Here is a 20827-nt window from a genome sequence, read left to right on the forward strand (position 1 = left end):
TTATTAGCACAACCTAGTTGCACAGACATCCTTGCTTTAGAGCCAACTCCATCACTTTACAAGAACAACCCATCAGAAGACACACGGTCACACAGACACAGACACAATACTCTGTATCTACTAGTTATGGCAGTATCACTGGTAAGTCGTCAATTTATAAAGACACCCAGTGCACTTAGGGATAAATGATCTGGATGATGGCTTCAAAAGCTTCCACAACGATCATACTTACACAGTCATAAATCAGTGGTCTTAAAGGTGATGAGGTTTCAGAGCACTGTTCTCTGCCATGGGCTTCTGCCAAATGCCTCCATTAACTGTGGAGATTTCCTCGCCATACAAGAATTCAGTATCCAGTCCTGGTTATCTCAGGTTGTCCTGTACATCTTGGTCCCACCAGGGGCACTGCTATCCTGGTTCACAAATCTTTTCTGAACTGCAGAGAAACTGGCAAGAACAGTGACTTCTGGCAGTTCATGTCTGTGGCAATTACCTGCCCATAAACTGGCTTCCCTAGGATTGACGGCTGTTCTGCTTGTCAGGGTTGATGTCTCCAGCTCTTCTGGGGAGACTTTGTTCACGAGTAGGAGTCAGGTATTGGACAGACCATAGATAACATCAAATTTTCTTTGACGTGAACATAAGCAGTAAATGTAGCAGTGGCAGAAGTATCAAAAAGCAGTTGCAATGGCAAGTGCAACGGTGGCAGTGGTGGGCAGCATCTTCTTGCAGTAAGGGGATGTCAGCATGGGGAGTGCACAGGCAGATTTTGTGGAGTTTGCTGGAGCAGTCACTTGCCATACATGAAAGTGGTGTACATGGCACAGCAGAAAAGGCCAAGGGGTGAGCTGGTGGAAAGTTTGCTGGATATGGCCCAGCTCCACAGCTATGCAGTGTGGATGCAGCTGGCCTGCTCTAGAAGGGACCAACCTTGACATTTTGAAGATAAGCTACAACAGGCCTGATGCCTTCAGAAGCATAGCTGCCAGCTGCCCATAGCCGAATTTGGATCTGGACACAATTTGGACTAAGGAGAGTTCACATGATACTCCTCACATGAAAGGCAAAGTTTTTCATTTATCTCCACTTTTCTAAAGTAAAAGTCTGGGTTACTTTTAGTTATATACACAGGAAATCAATAAAACAATCCTTCCAGAACTGACCATGTGTTACTCCTTTTTTTGATCAAGGTGACTAGCACAATTCACGTCATTTGATTTAGGAGGACATTTTGATGACAGATCTGGATATCTCTGATGTAGTCCTGTTTATTTATAGAGAATATACAAAGTTACGCTTCCCTGGCCACAGCAGGATACAAGCAATGGGTGATAATTTCTCTAATGTCTCCAAGCACTTCTATGACCAACATTTGCGGGAAAGTTTTGTCTCAGCTCTCTCCCTATCACGTCGGCATGACTCATGACAGAAGCAAGTGATCCACACTCACAGTCTCTGTGTCCTCCTTGGAAGATCCTGCAGTGATTCAAAATCTGCGTTTTTCATACATCAGAGAACCTTCCAGTGGTGGTTTACGCACACAAATTACATTACAGAGCAATGAGATATTACCCCAGGTCAGTCACCCTGTCTCAGGTGGGAGATTGGTTGTTCAGAACCAAGGAGTGGTAACTTCTCAAATGCATTTGATCACTTGTGGTTATCCACTTAGATTAATGGAGAAGTCTTTCCTACTATAGGAAGCACATTGTGTCCTGGAAGCCCACTGTCATAAGTATTACTAACTGAGGGCTTTTATGTTGGATGCTTTTGAGGCAACTGGAAGGCTGCTCTCTAAGAGGAGGTACTCTTGGTTCTTATTCACCACATTTATCATCACCTTATGAACCTCTCCAGTGGTAAATTAATGATCTTTTCTTAGTAGCTCAGGATATCCTGATTTAGAATCACAGAATCATAGAATAGGTTGGGTTGAAAGGGACCTTTAAAGGTCACCTAGTCCAACCCTCCTGCAAGAAGCAGGGACATCTCCAACCGGGTCAGGTTGCTCAAAGCCCCATCCAACCTGGCCTTGAATGTTTCCAGGGGTGGGGCATCAACCATCTCTCCGGGCAACCTATGCCAGTGTTCCACCACCTTCACTGTAAAAAAGTTTTTCCTAATGTCTAATCTGAATCTACCTCCTTCTATTTTAAAACCATTACCCCTCATCCTCAGGCCTTGCTGAAGAGTTTCTCCCCGTCTTTCCTGTAGGCCCCCTTTAGGTACTGGAAGGCCACTGTAAGGTCTCCCCAGAGGCTTCTCTTCTCTTCTCCAGGCTAAACAGCCCCATTTATGTCTGCTCAATCCTTTGAACTGTTTCTCGTCAAATGGTGTTTATCCCACATACTTGAATAGTCAGTGCTACTGAATTCTTAGCTATATTTTTGTCCTCTCAAAAGCCTGTTTTATGACATGAGTAGTACAATAAATGCATATATCTTGACACTGCTCTCAGACTACTCAGAAAAAGTAATAGCACCTTCCACTTCTGCTGGCTATTTGGAATGTCTTTGAGGTCAAAAGAAATAATTATTTCCTTCTTCACATGACAGACAAGTTCAAGCTTTGCTCAGCCACACCACTGCAATTTACTATAAATTGTTTCTACTCCGTGATTTTCTTCCATATATCTAAAACAGCAGTTCACAATTCATCAGGGATAGACCTGCGTGACATCTTTCTTGCTCTATTGACTGACTACTTTGGTTGCACCTACCAAAGGTAAGTTTTCATTCAAGTGACACTGATTTTCACTTCCACTAAGACCATTGCATAACACACTGTCTACTTTACTAGCATAAAGGCTTTAAAATTAGTGTATTTTGCACATTCTCATTAATCTCTTTAGATTGCCAGTGTGGTATATGGTGACTTAACTGTGGGCAAAAATCAGTGGGTTTGTATTTCTAAGGGTTTTTTAATATAATTTTATACAACATAAAAATAAACTACTTTTGTACTTGTTCACAAGTGAAAATAGCCTCTTTCTTTGTTCAATCAACATGTATTATGCTGCTGCTGTTTACCTACAATAGTCTGTAATCCAGAAGAAACCATGTTGCTTTACTGTCAATTAGTATGAAAGTAGAAAGCTCCAGTAATGCAGGTTTGATTTTCTTCCCTTTTTATTTCTTTCAAATTCAGAAACAGCTTAAAACCAGCAATTGAACTGACACAGCTAGAGCTTCTAAATATAAAGCAGCTTTAGATTCTTCCAAATTGGTAGAAATTAGAGAATTCTTTCCTGGCATTCAACAGTTTCACTCCCACAGTTCACGTAGAGCTCAAACAAAAGCTTAGCTGAATTATTCTCTTTACTCCCAGGAGTGTCAAAACCTTGTACTTGCTAGAGGCTAAAGAAAAGACACAATGCAATTGGCAGAGATGCAGAAATATGTGTATCTTGCCAAAACAGGCGCAGAGAGGAGAACAGAATGAGGAAAACATATGAATTATGGAATTATGGAAATTTCAGTCCATTGGATGAAATCTTGATGCTAGTTCTATCAGTGAATCAATGAATTCATTAACATTTTTGATATGGTAACAGAATTTGTTCTTTGTCTTCTACTAAAATTGTTTTAGTATAAATTACTCCACAGCACTTGCTTAAACACCTTCACTTGAATTTGGCAGAGGAAGTTGAATTAATTTAGTGCAAAATACAATGAGACATGTTTTTGTATAATGCAAGTGAAATGATGAGAATAGAAACAAACCACTATATTTTTCTGTTTTACTGATTTGAATTTATTTTCCGTCTCTTTGCACAGGAGCAAATAACCACTCTCGAATACTGAAGAATGACCTTCCTAGGTAGTTATTTTCCGTTCTTACTTTATGCTAGCTCTTATGATATTTGATGCACAAAGAGACAGTAACATTGGATTTATGAATCCAAGGGCTAAGTTGAAAAATCCTAGGTACATTGCTCCAATTGCATTTCCATCAGAAATTGAGTTGAGTTAAACTGATTTTGGTCTTGTGTATCCATTTCGTTCTACTGACATTTTTAAAAGGTTCCAGGAGCTGCGTTACAGTACTTTTGGAATGGCATCTCCCTTCTCTTTCTGATGTCTGTAAACAGTGCTGCCATTCCTGGATGTCCCTGCTCCCCTTTTTAGAGACTTGAATTGCTCGGTTGGCCTAGTCCCTTAAGTGCTGTCAGTATCTTTAGGTCTGTATCAGCTACCAGCCATGATCAGCCTCTCCATCTAGATGCTCAGTAGACCTATGTATAGCCTCTACTTCTATGCTGTGATTATTCTGCTTGTCTTCAGTTTTCACCATCAAACTCATCAGTCCTACAGCATAGTACCACTGCAAAGTTGGACCACACATAGAACTTAATCTCAAATTTATCCCTAATTCAACCATGAAAAACAATGTTCCAGGAGAATGTGTTTTTCTAGCATATCATGATCCCAATTGAACCTCTCAGATAGTACTTAAACTGCCTGAAAGTTTGAGTAAAGGATCATCAGTGCATGGGGTGACCACTGGTGGCATGGGGTGACTCACCATGGTCATTTATGCCCAGATGGCCCAGCACAGGTCGGCCACTTATAACAGTGCAGGACTGAGGCAGTTAAAAAACGATAACGAACACTCATCCATTACTAAGTCATTGTCCTCAGAACACACCAACTGTGTTCTGTTGTGGGACAGGGACATCGCACCAACTTACATGAACGTCTCCATGGAAAGAGACATGGGGATCCCTATCATTCAAGGGCAGCTTAGGTCCTCTGAGGACAAAGACAACCATGATGATTAGGCTGCTGTTGGCAAGGAAGGCCAGAGAAGTCTCCCTTGAACCCTAAGTGTCTCTTTGCCTCACAGAAGCTCTGTAGGATCCAAGAGATGACAGTATGAATGTCTTCCACTTTCCCTTTGTAAGACAGAATGCTTTGTGGATACTTCTCAGCCATATTTATAGTTTGGAAACCAAGACAACAGGCCTTCATGAACCATGAACCTGCTCTAGCAAGTGCAGGTTAGGATTCCTGTGTCACGGGCACACCTAAATCCCATCTTGCGTCTCAGGGTTCTCTTTTCTTGTTGCTCATATGCCATATTTTTGCTTTACTTTGTGATTCTGGATGCTTCATAAGATGCTTAGCAATTGCCCAGAGCTGAGTATGTTCTGTCCTCATCTAGGAAGTAAACTCTCACCCAGCCTCCTGTCTGCCCTGCTCAGAGAGGCAGAGAGCCTCCTGGCCTTTCTCCTCTGCTTCTCATCCCACTGCCTCAGAGAAGCCTAACCCTCTGTCCCTTGCCTCCTGACCTTCTTTCTCTACTTGAAGCTTTACTTTTTGCCTTTTGACCTCTTCTTTCCTGTTCAAGTTGAACACATCCTGTTACAAGGCAGAAAGTCCAAGAACGAAAATGAAGGCACAAACATGGAACCAGTAGACTTTGTTATGAAAATAATGTAAAAATGCTTAACAGAGTAGTGGTTAGCCCCTTCTCTGACTCCCCTTCTCTCAAATAGTCTGTCTGTCATAGCTGATGATATCTGTGAATTACCAAAACTCTGCTACACCAGGTGGGAAGACAAATTTGAATGCTAACTAGATATAGTCAAGAAAATGTATTTTTGTGCTTAGAATCAACTCCTTGCTAATAAAACAATTTTTTTTCTGTTTATGGCCTACTGCAACTACTACCGACATATCGTAAAACCTTTCCTTTCTCATTCATTTTTGGCTTTGTCTTTTTTTTGTCTTTTTTTATCTAACAATATTTCACATTTTCTTTGTCATAATTTGTGTTCGGGATGCTTTCACACTCAAAAATTTGGCTTCATAATCTTTCTGACTACAAATTCTTGGATGGAAAGGCTTCATTTCCAGGCACTGACTGGTGATATAATCGTTGATTCTAAACACCAAGGATGAAAAGACACAGAGGGAGACTGAGAAAATGAGGTTTACATAATTCATAAGTGTTAACAGTGGTCAGCACTATCTCCTAGCATGTGGTATAACTGGTTCCATAAGCATATTTTGCAAATCCTAGTCTAAAACAGTACTGCTGAAACAAGTCCTAGAGTGCAGAAGATTTTATTAACCTGAGAAATGAGTTGTTATGTGGTTATAGTTACCCTAAGATCTAAAGTGTGACTCATTTTTGTATTCTGCATTGGTCTTAGGCAGAACTCTATGTCTCAGCTGAAAACGTATTTACTATTTTGCATGATGTTTCCCTTTTGTAATAGCTTGGGAGCACCTGGGAAGAAGCTTAGGAAAAGCAGATCCATTCATTACTTCTAAGTATTAAAACTACAAAATTAAAACAATTTTACTGTTATCATAAATAGATCACAACAGTGCCCAAAAAATTGTCAGAAAACATCTTGCAGTTCTATTTGAAAAGACGATGGATACAGTGATCATGATACTTTCTGCTTAATTCTCATACATTAACAATAACGTCACTCCATAGAATTTCAAAGAAATGCTGTTAAAGATAAACATGAGATTGTGAAGCAATGAAAACAAAAAATTTATATTTCCTATCTGAACTTCTTCCTTCACGGTTTAGCAAACAGTGAATCTGCCACTCCAGAAATCCCAGAGGGAGGAGATGTCAGCAGTATGTACTTACAGACAGATCTGTACAAAGCACTCTCTTACAGAGTTCCCTAGAACCCGGAAAGTCCCTGCAGCACAGGGTTGTTATGATGGGACGAAAGTATGCATTAGCTGGACATGGGATGGGTGTAACTGCCAATACCCTGGAACAGTGCTGTGGATGCTCATTACTCTGCCTTTAATGTGTCGATTAGTACCTTTGGAATCGCCTTGTAGCAGTTAGCACCTGATCTTCCAAAACTATTATTTAGTTGTAACCCTGCCATTCTCATATTTCAAAAAATATCTTGAACTACCAACTTAAAAAGCAGCATTTGAAATGTGTATGAAGTCAATTCCACTTTGCTAGTTGCACAGAGTTCAACTCGGGTTAATGCATCAGTGTTTCGGAGGGAGCAAAGAACTAAGGTACAACACATGCCACTAAGTCAGGACTTTCTGTTTTGCTGTCAGCATCACCTGTACCTTGCCTGTCCACTCTAACAGAGGGCTTGGTTGGTATCAGTCTTTTCCATTGGAAGTGGCTCATGCCCTGTATCGCAGACTTCCTTTCCCCTATCCTTTGTGATGTTGTCCAAAGTAAGTACTGCTCCAGCTGCAGAGGTAAGAGGGGCTCCGGTGGGAAAAACACTCACCATCGCTCCTACTGTTACTGTCACCCAAGAAGACAGGCTGCAGATTTATCAGGAGTAGAGGCGGCTGCTACAAGTCCACAAGGAATGAAATACCCTTGATCATTCTTAGGCAAGTTTACTCTTAACAAGCCTATTTCCTGTTTAGTTTACGTAGTGCTTAATATCTGAGGCTAGGTGAGGTAGCCTGTTGGGAAAGGAATATTATTAGCATAATTGCTGTTTTATTAAAGCAGCACTATGAAGGCACGGTGTTGCCATTTACAAATGCAAGATGAAGTTCTTCTAGCATAAAGGAAATCAACATCTTCTTATGTGTGGGTGCCACAACCCACACAGTCATAATATTTTGAAGGACTAAAGTCTAAATAGGTCATACTTTGTTCAGGGAAGAAGATGACTTGGGTTCCGAGTACCTAGTAATGCGGTTAGCACATGGCAATGCAAAAACCTGCCTGCTTTCTCAATGTCTCCTTCGCCAATTTTCATTACTGTTGTGGGTTGGAGGGGGTTGCAGTTTAAAATCTTTATGGAAAAAAATGTATTATAAAGGTTTAAGCTGACACAGCTGCATGAGACTGGAGAAGTGTTCAGAAGGCAATAACTCATCAAAGACTGGACTTTCTAAATAACCAGAAAATTACTGCAACACATCTATGTGTTCTTACTAAGCCTTTCTCACAGGTTTATGTGTTCGATTAAATGGCTGAGTTTTGACTTAGGAAATACATTCTGTTTATAAACTGAAATGTTTTCCCTGACTATTGCTGTAAACTAATAAGAAAAAATTATATCAATAATGCTATTTTTCTAGGTTGTTTTCATTTCCAAAATGCATTGGAGAAAAAGAGAAGAATTACACTTTTCAATTTTAAGTCTCACAACAGGATTTATTGGTGCCATCTACTGGGTATTTAGTCCTTTCAAATTTCACCAAATGATGAATAATTTGTTTTAAATGCAGAATAATAGGAACATTATGAACCTATAACTGGATCAGCCAACATCAAACTATGTAATTGGCAAATCTGTAATGTTTAAATTACATTAAGTTAAGCATGGGTACAATGTTCCAACTGTGTAATTTAGTTATGAAGCTTTTAGATGTGCCAACAGGAGAAAGCTCGAGCCAGTGTATGACTGCTTGTGTGCAGACTCCAGGCACTAAAGCCACACACATATATACCCCTCGTGTCTCAGTGGTAGACTTCTTCCTGACAACTGCTGAGCATTTTAGATCCTTCCTCCCTAGTACATAAGCACGTGGGGCACTAACGTGTTCACACAGCAGGTAAACGCAGCCACATTGCTGTTTGCCTTTCCTGGAGGGATGTCCCCACAAAAATTTGAAGGAGAAAAGGGTGCTTGAGTTCACAGCCCAGGCAAGCTGTCAATGTTTCTGCCAAGGATATGTTTAAGCTAGATGGATGGAGCGTGGGCGCAGAGGGGACGGCACACAATCTGTTCCACCACATCCGTCGCAAGGGTGGTAGGAGCCAGGAGAGCTTGGAAGGGAGCTGCTGTGGGTCACTGCTGAAACCTCCTCTGCTACATTTGTTGACAGGCGTTTGAAGATGACTTGGATTTAAACAAGGCTCTAAATCACTTAAGCTCTTTGTAGCAAAAATTGCTAAACTAAAATTGTTTGAAATGCTGCCAGAGAAAGGTCAGCAAATTAATATTACATTAGCTGAAATGTTAACAATATCTCCAGTGCCAGGTGAACAAAATGCTTACACATCCGAGTAGCTGCATCCCTAATCAGCAATATATTTGAGCACACGCTTAAAATACTTAATCATACTTAAAGGTGCTTTGCTAGATACCAGTGAGAGTGCTCACATTCCTCACTCTGATTAGTCAAGACCTTTACAGAGCCAGAAACAAATATATTTAGATCACGGCTCTGAGAACCAACCTCTGGAATAACTTGCTTAGCAACTAGGTTGTAAGCAAAGAAAGTATACTAATAATGCGATTGAAGAAAGGGCTCATCCTTCTTTTTCTCTGCCTTTTCCCATCATCTAACAAAAACATGAGAGTCTTTAAGGAAGAAAAACAACATTATTTAGCCGTATCTGTTTTTCAGAGATTTAATTTATGTATGAAAATGCATTCTGATGGAAGGAACTAAGCCATCACTTTATATAATTCCATATTTATACAGTATGATACTAGCAGAGCTTACAGCTCAGGCTGCTAAACTCCTCACAATACCCTACTTACAGGTGCTTGCTACTCTGACAAATTTCTACGGTCTGGCTGAAATTTCCACACCTTGGATTTTTGTCTGGTTGATTCAGCAAATGTTTTTATTAAGCTTTCATGAAAATCACATAAGACACGCTGGTTTTCACATATTAAAATTGCTTGCCTGAGAATGTGTCAACCCTACATACTGGGAAGCAGAGACTTTTCATTTGGTATAGGTGGTCCTAGATAGTTCTGCTGCTGTTTCCATGAAAATGCCTACAGCCTTAGTCAATGAAATTAGAAAGAAAAGAGGATTCAGTAGAAACCTGCTGAGTTTGAATCAGCACTGAACACATCCTGTCCCTGCACGGCTTCAAGTGTATCCGAGGAACTGATGGTCTTAGCAGTGCAGAGAGCAACTCAGCAGCTTCATCAGGTTGGACTAGATGACCTTTGAAGGTCCCTTCCAACCCTAACCATTCTATGATTCTATGATCAAGGGCTGAGCAAGAACTTCTCTAGACTGGCTTTTGTGGACATGGAGGGGGGAGACTCCCTCTTGCATGCTCCTGGTGCTTTCACTGCCAGAGCGACAGTGTGCGGGTTCTCAGAGCTCATGAAAAGAAAAACGTTAGTATTTCTAGGATGGGAAGGAGCTGCTGAGAGATTAGCACAGCAGCCAGCTGGAAGATGAGAACTAGAACAACGACAGAGGATAACATAGGTGTCTTTGTACACTTGAGCACATTCACTTCCACAACCTGCAAGCAAGAACATTTAATTAATGTCACCTGTGAAACGTGCTGGGAAAATGCCAGTCACCTCCCCATTCAGTTGCTTGTTCGAACAGCAAATTTAACCCATTCCAGCTACGTGGATCTGCAGCAGGTATGTATAACCCTCCTCATGATTCACACGGGTGTTAAAATGGTTTCACATAAGAGAATCTGGAGGGGGTTAATGTTTCTTTGGAGTGAACAGCAAATGATACACAAAAGACCTGCATGAAGAGAGAGTTTTTAGATGGTCGTGGTCCACTAAAAATGCACATGCAGCTTCACACTCTCCACCATCTATGGAGGGATTCTCTGGGTGAATATGCCTGACTGCACAGACTACCTTGGGGCATGCTAGCAGAAAGGCAGCGCTGCCTGAAGGTTGTCAAACCATTTCTAAACCTGGTTTGCATGTCTCGGCATCTGGTGTTTCCTGTTCCAGTCCTGGAGCGCAGAGTGAGTTGCATGGCTAAACAGCAGCCTGATGAGACCACGGGTGGCTCCGTGCAGAGAAATTTGGTCATGTCTGCTTCATAACCTTCAGCATTTCTACAGTTAGGTCTCATTAGCGCAGGCCTGTGTTTGTGAACACACTGCCGGACATGTATTTGATGTGTGTGGTCTCAGCCAGCAGCACACATGGGTGCAGCGGGGGTTCAGTTCAGATATTCTTGAGCCGGGTCTCTGCAAGACAGCGGCAGCCTGAGCACCAGAACCCGGTGCTTCCCCTTCGTCTGAACACTCACTTCCCTGTGTTCACCTCAGCATCCCTTTCCTTAGCAAACACCTCAGGTCACTTCCCTTCATTAAATTAAATCGTTCCACATCGAATTCTGGTATCAACCTCCTCCTCAGCCTCAGCCTCATCTCACAGGTGTCCGCACCTCTCATCTCACCAGGATTCGGGCATTTTGCAGGCTGGTGGCAGTGGGATCCGGCCGCCAACCGCCAGTGGAACCCTCGCACCTTCGTCAGCGGCGTGGCCGGCTGCGGCCCAGGCCCTTGTTGGGAAATGAACCTCAGGATCGCTTCCACTGGCGGGACGAGTTCACTTCCCCGCGTTTCGAAGTCTGTAAATCGTCATAATATTTAATAAATACAGAGCACTGCAGAGCTAATATCGAGTATTTTTATGAAAACCCAAGTGCGAGTCACTGTTTGGGAGGATTTTCCGTGCCGCTCACAGCCCCGGCGATCTCCTCACCCGGGGCTCAACCCGCACCTCAGGTGCGCGGGGCACGGACACGCCTGCGCGCTCGGGCCCCCGGGCCCCGGGCCCCCGCTGGCGGGCGGGTCACTGCCCCCTGTGGCGCCCGCAGCCCCACCCGCTCCGGGGCGGCCCGCACCGGGGGCTCGGGGCGGGGCGGGAAGGTGCGGGCCGCCCGCCCCGCCCCGCCCCCGCCCGCCAAGTATCGCGCGACCGCCCCCACCCCCGCCTACCGACGCCACATCCAGTCGGTGGCGCGGGGCGGCCGCCGCCATCCCAGCTGCGGTGGGGAGGGGGCCGCTGCCGGCCTGACTCAGGTGAGTGCCGGTCGGGTCCCGTCCCCGGTGAGCGGCGGCTCCTCCTTCTCGGAGTGGCTGCGCGGCGCCCTGGGGGAAGCGTCCGGCGGGAGGCGGGTCCCGGTGAGGGGGCGGTGGGGGGCGCGGCCCGGGCGTGGCGGGGATGCGGCGCCGAGGCCGCGCCCGGCGAGCCCCGGCTCCTGGGCCGACTTCTCAGCCGGCTCCCCGCCCGGCCCCGCGGGCGCCGCTTGCCAGGGCGGGGCTGGGAACCTGAGCGCCGACAACGGGGCGTTGGGAGCAGCGGTGGCTCCGGGGCCCGGGCGGGAGCGGTGGCCGAACGAGGCGCGGGGTAGCAGGAGCGCGGGCTGCGGCCTGCCCTGCCCTGCGGGGTGCGTGGGGGCCGGGGGCGGAGCGGGAAGGAGGGGCGCGGCGCGGTCCGGTCGCTGTCTCCCGCAGGCCTGTGAGGAAGGCCCGCAGGGTCGCGGTCCGCTTGTTCCGGCTGTTAACGACTCTGGCCTGTCTTTTCCCCCTTCTGCAGCGTACGGGTTCGAGGAAGAAGGGATTTAGTAAAATCGCGGTCAGCCGAAATGGGAAAATACCTAAAGCAGCGGTGAGGAGTGTGACCGGCCGCCTTACACCCGTGTGCTTGCCTTGCGCTGGAGCCGGTGGAGGAACATGTCTGTTTTTACCCTCATGCAAAGCCGGTCTGTCTAACTACTGCGCAGAGCTATGTGCTGAAGTTGGAGGCCCTGACAAAATGGGAGGACTTGTGTTTGCTGTGACTTGCAGTTTACTTCTCACTCTAGTGCGAGGGCACAGTTTATTCACATGTGAGCCAATCACTATTTCCAGATGTTCAGGAATGCCTTACAATATGACTTTTTTCCCAAACATCATGGGACACTATGATCAAGATACAGCTGCTCTCCAGATGGAGGTAAGTTCTCCCACCCCTACTGTAGGATGCAAGTATGAACGCTGTGAAACAACCTTTTTTTTCCGTTGAGAAATGGTTTGTGATATGGTTGCACTGAATGCCAAGGTAGATAACGTTTAGTAGCTAGATGTTTCTTTACATCTGTTTGGAGTGCAGGAGAGCTGCTTGGTTGTATAAGCATGGTGTAAGGGGAGCTATCAATACCCTCCCTTCCACCCTCCACACCTTGGATCCTGTGTTGGAGTGGAAGAGGAATGGGTGTAGCACAGCAATGTGATTGTTCAGAGCTCTTTGGCAGAGCCGATAATGTCGAGGCCAGGCACCTCACTGATGTACAGAGCAATTATTGAAATTCTCTGAGGACGTAGCTTATGGTATCTTGGCCCACCTGAACTCTGGTAATACCAAAATAATGTTTTAGAGGTTGCTCTTTGTTCCCCTCAGCTTATGTCTACTAAGGAGAGACACCTAACCTTAATTTTAGCCCTGTTCTCAATTGTGGCTTTTGCATTTTGTTGTCTTCTGTCTGGATACTGAAATTCCTGACTGAAGGAGCAACTTTCCTTTCCTTTTTTTTTTTTCTCCTGAAAACAAACACTTTCCTACCTGAACTGACAGTAGCATGTGGCTCCCTTGAGAATATGCCACCTTGTGGAAAGGCTTTGCCTATGGCTGTAGCTATAAAGGGTGAGAGCCTCTCTGGGTGAGAGGCTTGTAAAACAAGTTTTAAACCTGTTTTAATAATGGCTTTTCAGTGGTAAGAGGAGGGGGAACATCTTGACCTAGGTCTTGAAAAGCTTACCGTCTTGTGCTGTGCAGAGAGTGAGACAGAACTGAGTTGAAAATTAAGAAGTTTCTGGTTTAAAAAAAAATACAGATGATATTGTAGGTGGCTACTACTAAAATTTTATTTGCGTATTCCTTTCTGAGGTGGGAGGAGGAGCTTGGTACAGTTGGCAAAGCTCTTTTTTTTTTTTTTTTTTTTTTTTTTTTTTTTTTTTTTTTTTAATGTTGTTTGGGATAGTTGGGATTCCCTGCTCGTCCTGAAGGGCCCAGGCTTTGGTCTCGCATTGTGTTTGCCAAACCAGTGTAGATCTATGCGGCATTCTGGTATCAAATGTTAAGACATCTGCATGCAAGCAACTGAATTCAGCTGCAGATCTCAGATAAATTGTGGGCTTTTAAATCTGAAGGCAGGCTAGAGGCTTTGGTTGTAAGCTGCACAGTGCCTTCTCCAGTCATCATTTGTCAGGAATGCTTTCTACAGCGTCTGCCACTTTATCTCATCAGGTATCCTGCTGGTTCTTACCTGGTGTGTCTTAACTACAACTGTTGAGCCAGCTTTTGTCAGTATTTGTGCCTCCCAGTCATGCTACTCTCACAGCAGAGAGACACCACAGAGCCATTTTTTGTTAGTTTGCTATGACTGACTTTTCTGAACTGTCAGTAACTTGTGCCTAGTGCATTCCTTCTGCATGGAGGGAGTTCCTTATGGAAAGGGTTTATTGCTTACTTGTTTTCAAATAGCTGCTTTATAAAAACTGTATGGTAGTAGGAAGTTTTGTTGTTTTCTCTCTTCCCCCGTCCTGTGTACCTTATAACCACCTTTGGCTACTGCAGCGGTTGATCAGTACTCAGCCACCTGGCTGTGTGGCTATGTGGAATGACGGTGTCTCTTAAGATTTGATTTCCCTCCCCTGTTTCATTTGCTTCCTGGTGTCCTGTCGTTGCTACTGTCTAGCCTCTAATTTGCTATACATCACTACTCTAGTGTTGTGCAGACATTTCTAAATTACCTGGTGTGTATGTGTGCTGATCTGACTCCCTTTATTTGTGATTCAGCAGTGCTAATTGACTGCTTGGTCAAGCTGAATTTTTCAGACACCTGCTTTACTGGGAAAAGGGTAAGGAAGGTTGTATGTACCTTGTGTTGAATCTTGCTAGCAGTTGGGTTGGAATTAGTACAGTAAGCTTAGGGGAGTTCATTGCTGGGCCTGAGGTAGACCAGTATGCACCAATGTCACTTACACATTTGGATGTGATTCTACATGGTATTCAGTAGTGGCACCAATATAGTTTGTCCATGGTTGACTGGAACAGGCAACCTTCTCAGAATTCTAAAGGGCTCTGCTTTTCAGGGGACTTGGTGTTACAGCAGAGAAGAAGGAGCTATTGACTTCTGGAATACTGTTTAATTTCACTTTGCAGCCATAAAGAGGCAGCGGGCTGGGAGGTGGGGGAGAGTTCTGTTGTTTTAAGAGCTTGAATTTTTCTGTAATTGGTAGTCCAAGCTTCATTCATACCAAAGAAAGAATTTTAATAGTATATTGGTTAAAACTTCTTTCTTTTGATCCTTGGTAGGAATGTTTAAAGGCTTTGTTTTTCAATTCCATATCACTCTTCCCCCTCCCCTACCCACAGCCTGTTCTCAAGACTGGGCATGGTCTTAGGATGTAAACACTGGGGTTTGAGATTGAGGTTTGTAATGTTTTCTTCACTTTATCTTAACTGACTTTGAGCAAGCTGCTTAATCATGCAATCTCAGGGCATACGGCAGAGACTTCAAGAAATCAAAGTGGTTTTGCAGAAAAGGCCTTGATGTTAGTCTTGTCTTCTGCTCCTGTCCCCTCTGGAAGCATCTTCCCATTATTTATCTGGAGTGTTTACTCCCAGAAAGAACAAAGTATTGCCAAGGGGATGAGTCTTACCTGAAGGTGAAGTTCACTCTCCACAACAGTGTTAACTTCCTCCTAAAGCTCTAGAGATGTGTTCTGCTGTGAGGAGGCTTACAGCCAGAAGAGCTGTGGTTTCCATCTGCTGGAGCACAAAGGCTCTTGTACAGTTTCTTTACTTTATGGAAGGGTGTTAAATTGGTGTTTCTGGGATGGTGTCTTCATAGTAATCCTCCAGGAGAGGATCATATGGACCCACTGTCTCAGGTGGTGGTTGTCCTCCAGGAAATCAGCTGGATCACCAGCTCTTACAGTTCTGCCTCATGCATTAGCTCTTCATAATGATGTGCTATAAACCAGAACACTGAACTAATTAGGGCAGGAAAAAAGACTAACTCAATCTTACAGCCTCTGCTATGAGTGTTGTGGCTAGTGATGACAGTCCTCTGGGATCCCATTTTCTGCAATTGAAAATCTGTAATTTCCAGTTGCTCCTTCCACCCCCCCCCATTTTTTTTTTTTATTTGTTCTGAGCTTTAAACTTGGCAGACTGAATTTAAGCTACTTGAGTTTTGCTTTATATTTGGAATCGTTTTGTTTATACAACAAACAGTGTTTTTATGAAAGTAAGACCACATGACTTTGTGGTGTGAAGTTTTGTGTATGTTAGCTGAACAGCTGCCTGACAGTGGAATCTAAGTATTTGCAGATGCTTACAGTATCTGTGTCTCAGAGCAGTTTAGCAGTAACACTGCTTATGTTGCTACTAGCTCGGATTGGGAGGCTGAAGATCTAGGGTTTGTCTAGTGAGAAAACTGGATGGACAGCAGAATAGCTGGTTTGTCACAGCTATACTTAAAAAGGTGTAACTCCTGCTCCTGATCAACTTCAAAACCAAGTCACTTCTAGTTCCAAAGTAATTCCTACTTTAACTGTCCTGGAATAGGTTGGCAACATAAGGCATTATTTCCAGCAAGACAGGGAATATTACTGTGTTGGTAACTTTTTGTTCATGCCTCTTAATCTGTTCTGCTGCAGTTCTGGAATGCGTCTGCCATGGACAAGCCTTTAAGACTTCCTGACCTGGGTTAAGATCTATGGGTCTGTAGAAATACAAAGGCAAAAGGCTTGCCAGTGAGTTTTTTAAAGCGCACTATACAAAACAGTGGAAAATGTCTCACAGAGAACAATAAAGTACCTCAGAGAGACTGGAAAAATGATTCAGTAGTGAGTTTTCCGTTCCCTTGAGTTCATGACCATGAGCCAGAAAATGTTTGCGTCTGTGGAGAGTTCAGTGCAACCGGCTGCAGCGGTGGGAGAGGCTGTATGAGAACGAGGGCCAGTTTAAACTAACAAAACTATTTTGAAGTTGATTAAGAAGTACTTTCAAAAGCTTAATACTGAAGTTCAGTGAGTTAAAATTTTTAATGTAATCACTTAATTTGCTTCCACTAAATATAAACTTACAATTAATTCAATATGAAGATACTTCTGAAAACTGGAAAGCTGGTGTCTGGCAAGCTTAAATCAGTACATACTGAGGAGAAAGCTGTCCACCGTCTGTAGGTTGGGAGCACTGGGGAAGTAAGTCCTGTTTTGTGTAGAAGGTGGTTACTGGGATGTTCTGTGAAATAGCACAGATGTGAGTTTACTGAAACTGCTACGAACGGGCATCCTGCCTCTCCCTCTTACCCTGTATGAGCAGTGCTTGGTGTTATACATGAACCACTAGTAGTTAAAACTTGACACTTAAATCCCAGCTCTTAAATTTTTGGTAACTCAACTTCAATTCAGCAAGCAATCAATATTCTCTGTCTCCCTGGAGTTACATTTTGTCCCTGATGCTGCCTCAGAGCCTAAGTTGGAGAAGGGATGCAGAGGTGTGGCCATTGACCCAATGGTACAAACGTAAGGGGCTCTTTAATTCATGTTTTGCTTGTAACATTTTTTTTTCTATTTCTTCACCATATATCACTGATATTAACAGGTAGGAAAAGCTTTTGTAAAAAGTGATAAATGTAGCATGTTGTACATCACAGATTACTTAGGACAAACTAAGGTGATTTTTCTAGCTTATCAGAACAAAGTGGTGGTCACAAAAGATTTTGGTGAAACAGCTAAATTGCTGCTTGTTAAATGAAAGTTGGCAAATGCCAAAGTATTTTTTCTTCTTCTTCTTTTTTTTTTTTTTTTTTTTTTTTTTAATAAACACTTCATATGGATCAAGGGAAATACAAAGTAGTATGATTTCTGAGCTTGGTAAGTCTAGAAATACAGAATAGTTGGATGTGAATAATTCTGGTTTGAGCATCACCATGTTGCTTGCAGAAAAGCTTTGACTAAAGGGTCAAAACCATATGAATTATACACATCTGTGTCATTTTGTACAGTACCATAGAAATATGGGGAGTATGTTTTTGTTTTTGCACTCTCTTGCTCTCAGGTGTTCCAAAGAAACGTAAGTCACCATTAGTTCTTAGTCACACATTCATAAAACATCTTTGCTGATTCCTGTGGGTACACTAAATCACAGCCACTAACAAAGTGTTTGTTACCTGTGGTACAGACAAACTTCATCAAGTGTGATTAGCTTGTGCAGATTGTCTGAAACCGGACAGGCGAATAGGTGTAATCCAGTTACACTGGCTTTAAGCTTATCAGTCATCTGCAAAATCTAATGCTGCTTTGTCTGAACAACTTTCCTTGTCTACTTGATGTGAACAGTACAGCCTTGTTCTGAAAGAATACTGCTTAGAATGCATGGGGGTCCCAAGTACTGCATGCTTGATGAAGAGAGGTTATTTACCTTTTGTTAACTGGGGTTCATTGAGATGGTGCTGACAGTGTGATTCCCAGAGCCTCATCTTTATCCATGTTCAGAGGCTATGTCTACACTAGCAAGTGATTTGGTGTTACAGAAGTGATCACTAGGTGAAGTTGTTAGCACACTTCTTACTTGTCCGCTGCATGAGACTAAGGGGTTTTACTCTGGACTAGGTTTAGGCGAGTCCTGCTGTGCATGAGGGCTGACATTGGTCTACGGAAGGCTGTCTTCCAGATCTTTCTCAACAGCAGGCCTTTCTGGGAAATACTGTAGTATCCTGTTGTTGATCTCCTGCAGTTTGCTGTCCCTTCCACAGTGCCCTGTCAAGTGTTCATGTGTAGCTGCAAGGCTTGGTGGTTTCTGAGTCTCACTCTCAAGCCTGCATCTCGGGCTCCCTCTTCTCCACCTCATATGTTAAGTGTGGTTATCGGCTAAACCAAGGCACTGTAGGTGTGGAGTGGTGGGCTTAGTCCTGTGGCTGTAGCCTTCTCCAGGAGGACACCTTGTGAATGAATGGAGTCATGCAAGCTTCCCTAAAGCTATTTATGTAGAGGAGGAAAACATGGACAGTGCTACTGAGTTTGGAACTGCTTTGCTTTCATTGATAGGAGGCAGTTAGGGCTTGGGAGCTGAGCCCAGGCTGGTGAGAACACATCATCCTTGCAGCTGGGGAAAGCCAGCAGTGGGTACAAAGCTTTCAGACACAGAGAGGTGCAATTTCAAGATCATCTCAGTGTTTCTAAGAAAGTGGTTGTTGCCCTGTGGAACTTTGTGAGCTTCACCTGGTCAGTAGCAAACCAGACTAGGGAGGACAGGTCTGCTGAGGGTGATGTGATGACCATGATTTCAAATGTCATTCTTCACATTAACTTCTTTTGAATAGTAGACAAGCGGATGGAATTGTATACCGTTGTGTACAGGTGGCCCACACTATTTCCCCTCTGTTATCCATGAGTTGTCAATCTGTGTGGGATCAGGGGTCTCACTGACAGCTCACATCCAGTGCATTGGCCCGTGGCAGCTCTAGCAACAGTAACTTTGTTGTCTTGAGGCCTTGGTGAACCACCAAGATATATTTGTGGACATCTTTGTAAGGCTCATGATGCCTATGTCTTCTATAAATGTAGCCTAAGAATGGAAGAGGATTCTGATGCCCTCTTTCTGAAGAGAGCTTTGTAGTGTTTAGATGCTTTCCTGCAACGGTGAGAGATGCTGTTTGTCCACAGCGCTGCATGGATTACAAGACTGTATGGAGCCCAGGCCTTATTGCATGCAGGTGGAGGTGGAGTACAAGTTTAATTTTCCATTTGCAAGATGCATGCAATGTTCAGGATGACAGCTTGGCTGCAGGATATTATCTATGCCTTCGTTGATAAATACCACAAAAAGCGAGTGGTCCGGGAAGGGAGCGGGTGGGATGGGGGATGTGGTCAAATGTCAATGGTTTCTTTTCCAGTTTGACAATGCATTAATTAAGTATGACAATTTCTAAAACTGCTATTGTGTCATTTCTTTACTTTTTTGCTCCATTCCAGAGGATGGGTTGGGAATATCTGCACCACAAAGCTTGCTGCCTTTTTCTCTCTCTCACTATCTATTTGGTGTTGATTCACCAGCTCTTTGGGACAAACATGATTACTTTGTCTCCTGTTGCCTTTTTGGACCTTTTCTGTGTATTATATGCAGCTGTGATTGCTGCATCCACTGTAGCAATTTGCTTGCTGGGGAAAAGATGTATACATCTGCCCTCTTCTGAACCCTGTAGTGGAGATGAGTAGAGACCTGTTTGTGTTCTGCTTAGCTCTTAGAAGAAGGAGAGGTGTGCAGGGGAGTGTAAGAGCTGTGGAAGCAGCTGCTGTAAATGAGGGGAGAGAAACTTGCTGTGATGTAGAGGCACAGAGGACAGGCCTGGCTAATCAGTCTCTGCAGGACAGCAAGGATATCCTTATACCAAAGATATCTGCTCCTTTCCATCCCTGTAGTGAGACAGGCAAGAGCGTCCTGGGGCACAGGAAAAAAAAAAAAAATCATCCATCTTTCCTGTGCTTAAACTTCTGGTAGATCAAGTTCTTTCAGAGAATAACCACATCCTTTCCCCTTTGGCCCATGCTCTATTCCCCAGAGGGCCTGCACAACCAGATTTCTTTGGTCCCAGTAATTACTGCAGCTCTCCTGCACTTGGTGGCCAAACTCTCCACACATTTATCCTGCATACAGAAATTAAAAGCAGCTTTTCAGACAGGGACTGTACTCATCCAGCCTCATGACGGCCTAGCAATACCTGGTTATCCAGACTCTGTCCCAGCTCTGTACTGCTTCACATGAGCTAATGCTCTTGCTAGGAAGGTACAAGGTGCACCATTTTAAGCAAAGCTTAAGAATCCAGCTGGGTGGGGTGTCTCTCTGGGGAGTATGCCTGGAGCTACAAACAAAATGTTATATACTGATGGTTTACATGGCCCACAGATCATTAGATGAAAGGGTAGAAGAGAAGGTGGCGTTGAGTTTTTAGAACAGGAGATATGGGGAAGATAAGGGGCAGGGGGAAGGCACCATGGCCAACAAAATGAGCACTGTGGGCTAGCAATAAAGAAACACTGGCTAATTTAGGTGTTCAGAACTAGGGAGAACAGGAGGGGTCCCAACTTGCTGTGTTGAGCATGCTGCCTGCCACCGTCCCTTGGGTGCTTA

General features: G+C 43.9%; 1 protein-coding gene and 1 long non-coding RNA gene across 4 annotated transcripts in view; one reads left to right on the forward strand and one right to left on the reverse strand.

The window, feature by feature from the left end:
- Positions 1-9953: 9953 nt before the first annotated feature.
- On the reverse strand, positions 9954-11761 carry LOC147601847 (uncharacterized). The gene is made up of 3 exons (XR_015257727.1): positions 11641-11761; positions 11085-11270; positions 9954-10185 (listed from the first exon to the last, which is right to left on the reverse strand). It is a non-coding gene; the product is annotated as an uncharacterized LOC147601847 (long non-coding RNA).
- Positions 11645-20827, forward strand: part of FZD6 (frizzled class receptor 6) — a 30450-nt gene continuing 21267 nt past the window's right edge. The window contains exons 1-2 of one of the 3 annotated variants that reach the window (XM_086741127.1): positions 11645-11724; positions 12242-12640. In XM_086741127.1, coding sequence (XP_086597253.1) covers positions 12461-12640 — 180 coding nt within the window. In that variant the 5' untranslated portion in view covers positions 11645-11724; positions 12242-12460. Of the gene's footprint in view, positions 11725-11815; positions 12093-12241; positions 12641-20827 lie in introns of those variants that run through there. The other 2 variants (XM_086741128.1, XM_086741129.1) reach the window with 2 other exon arrangements.

Source organism: Chlamydotis macqueenii, chromosome 2 (assembly GCF_036417535.1).
Source record: "Chlamydotis macqueenii isolate bChlMac1 chromosome 2, bChlMac1.mat, whole genome shotgun sequence".
NCBI classification, from domain to species: domain Eukaryota; kingdom Metazoa; phylum Chordata; class Aves; order Otidiformes; family Otididae; genus Chlamydotis; species Chlamydotis macqueenii.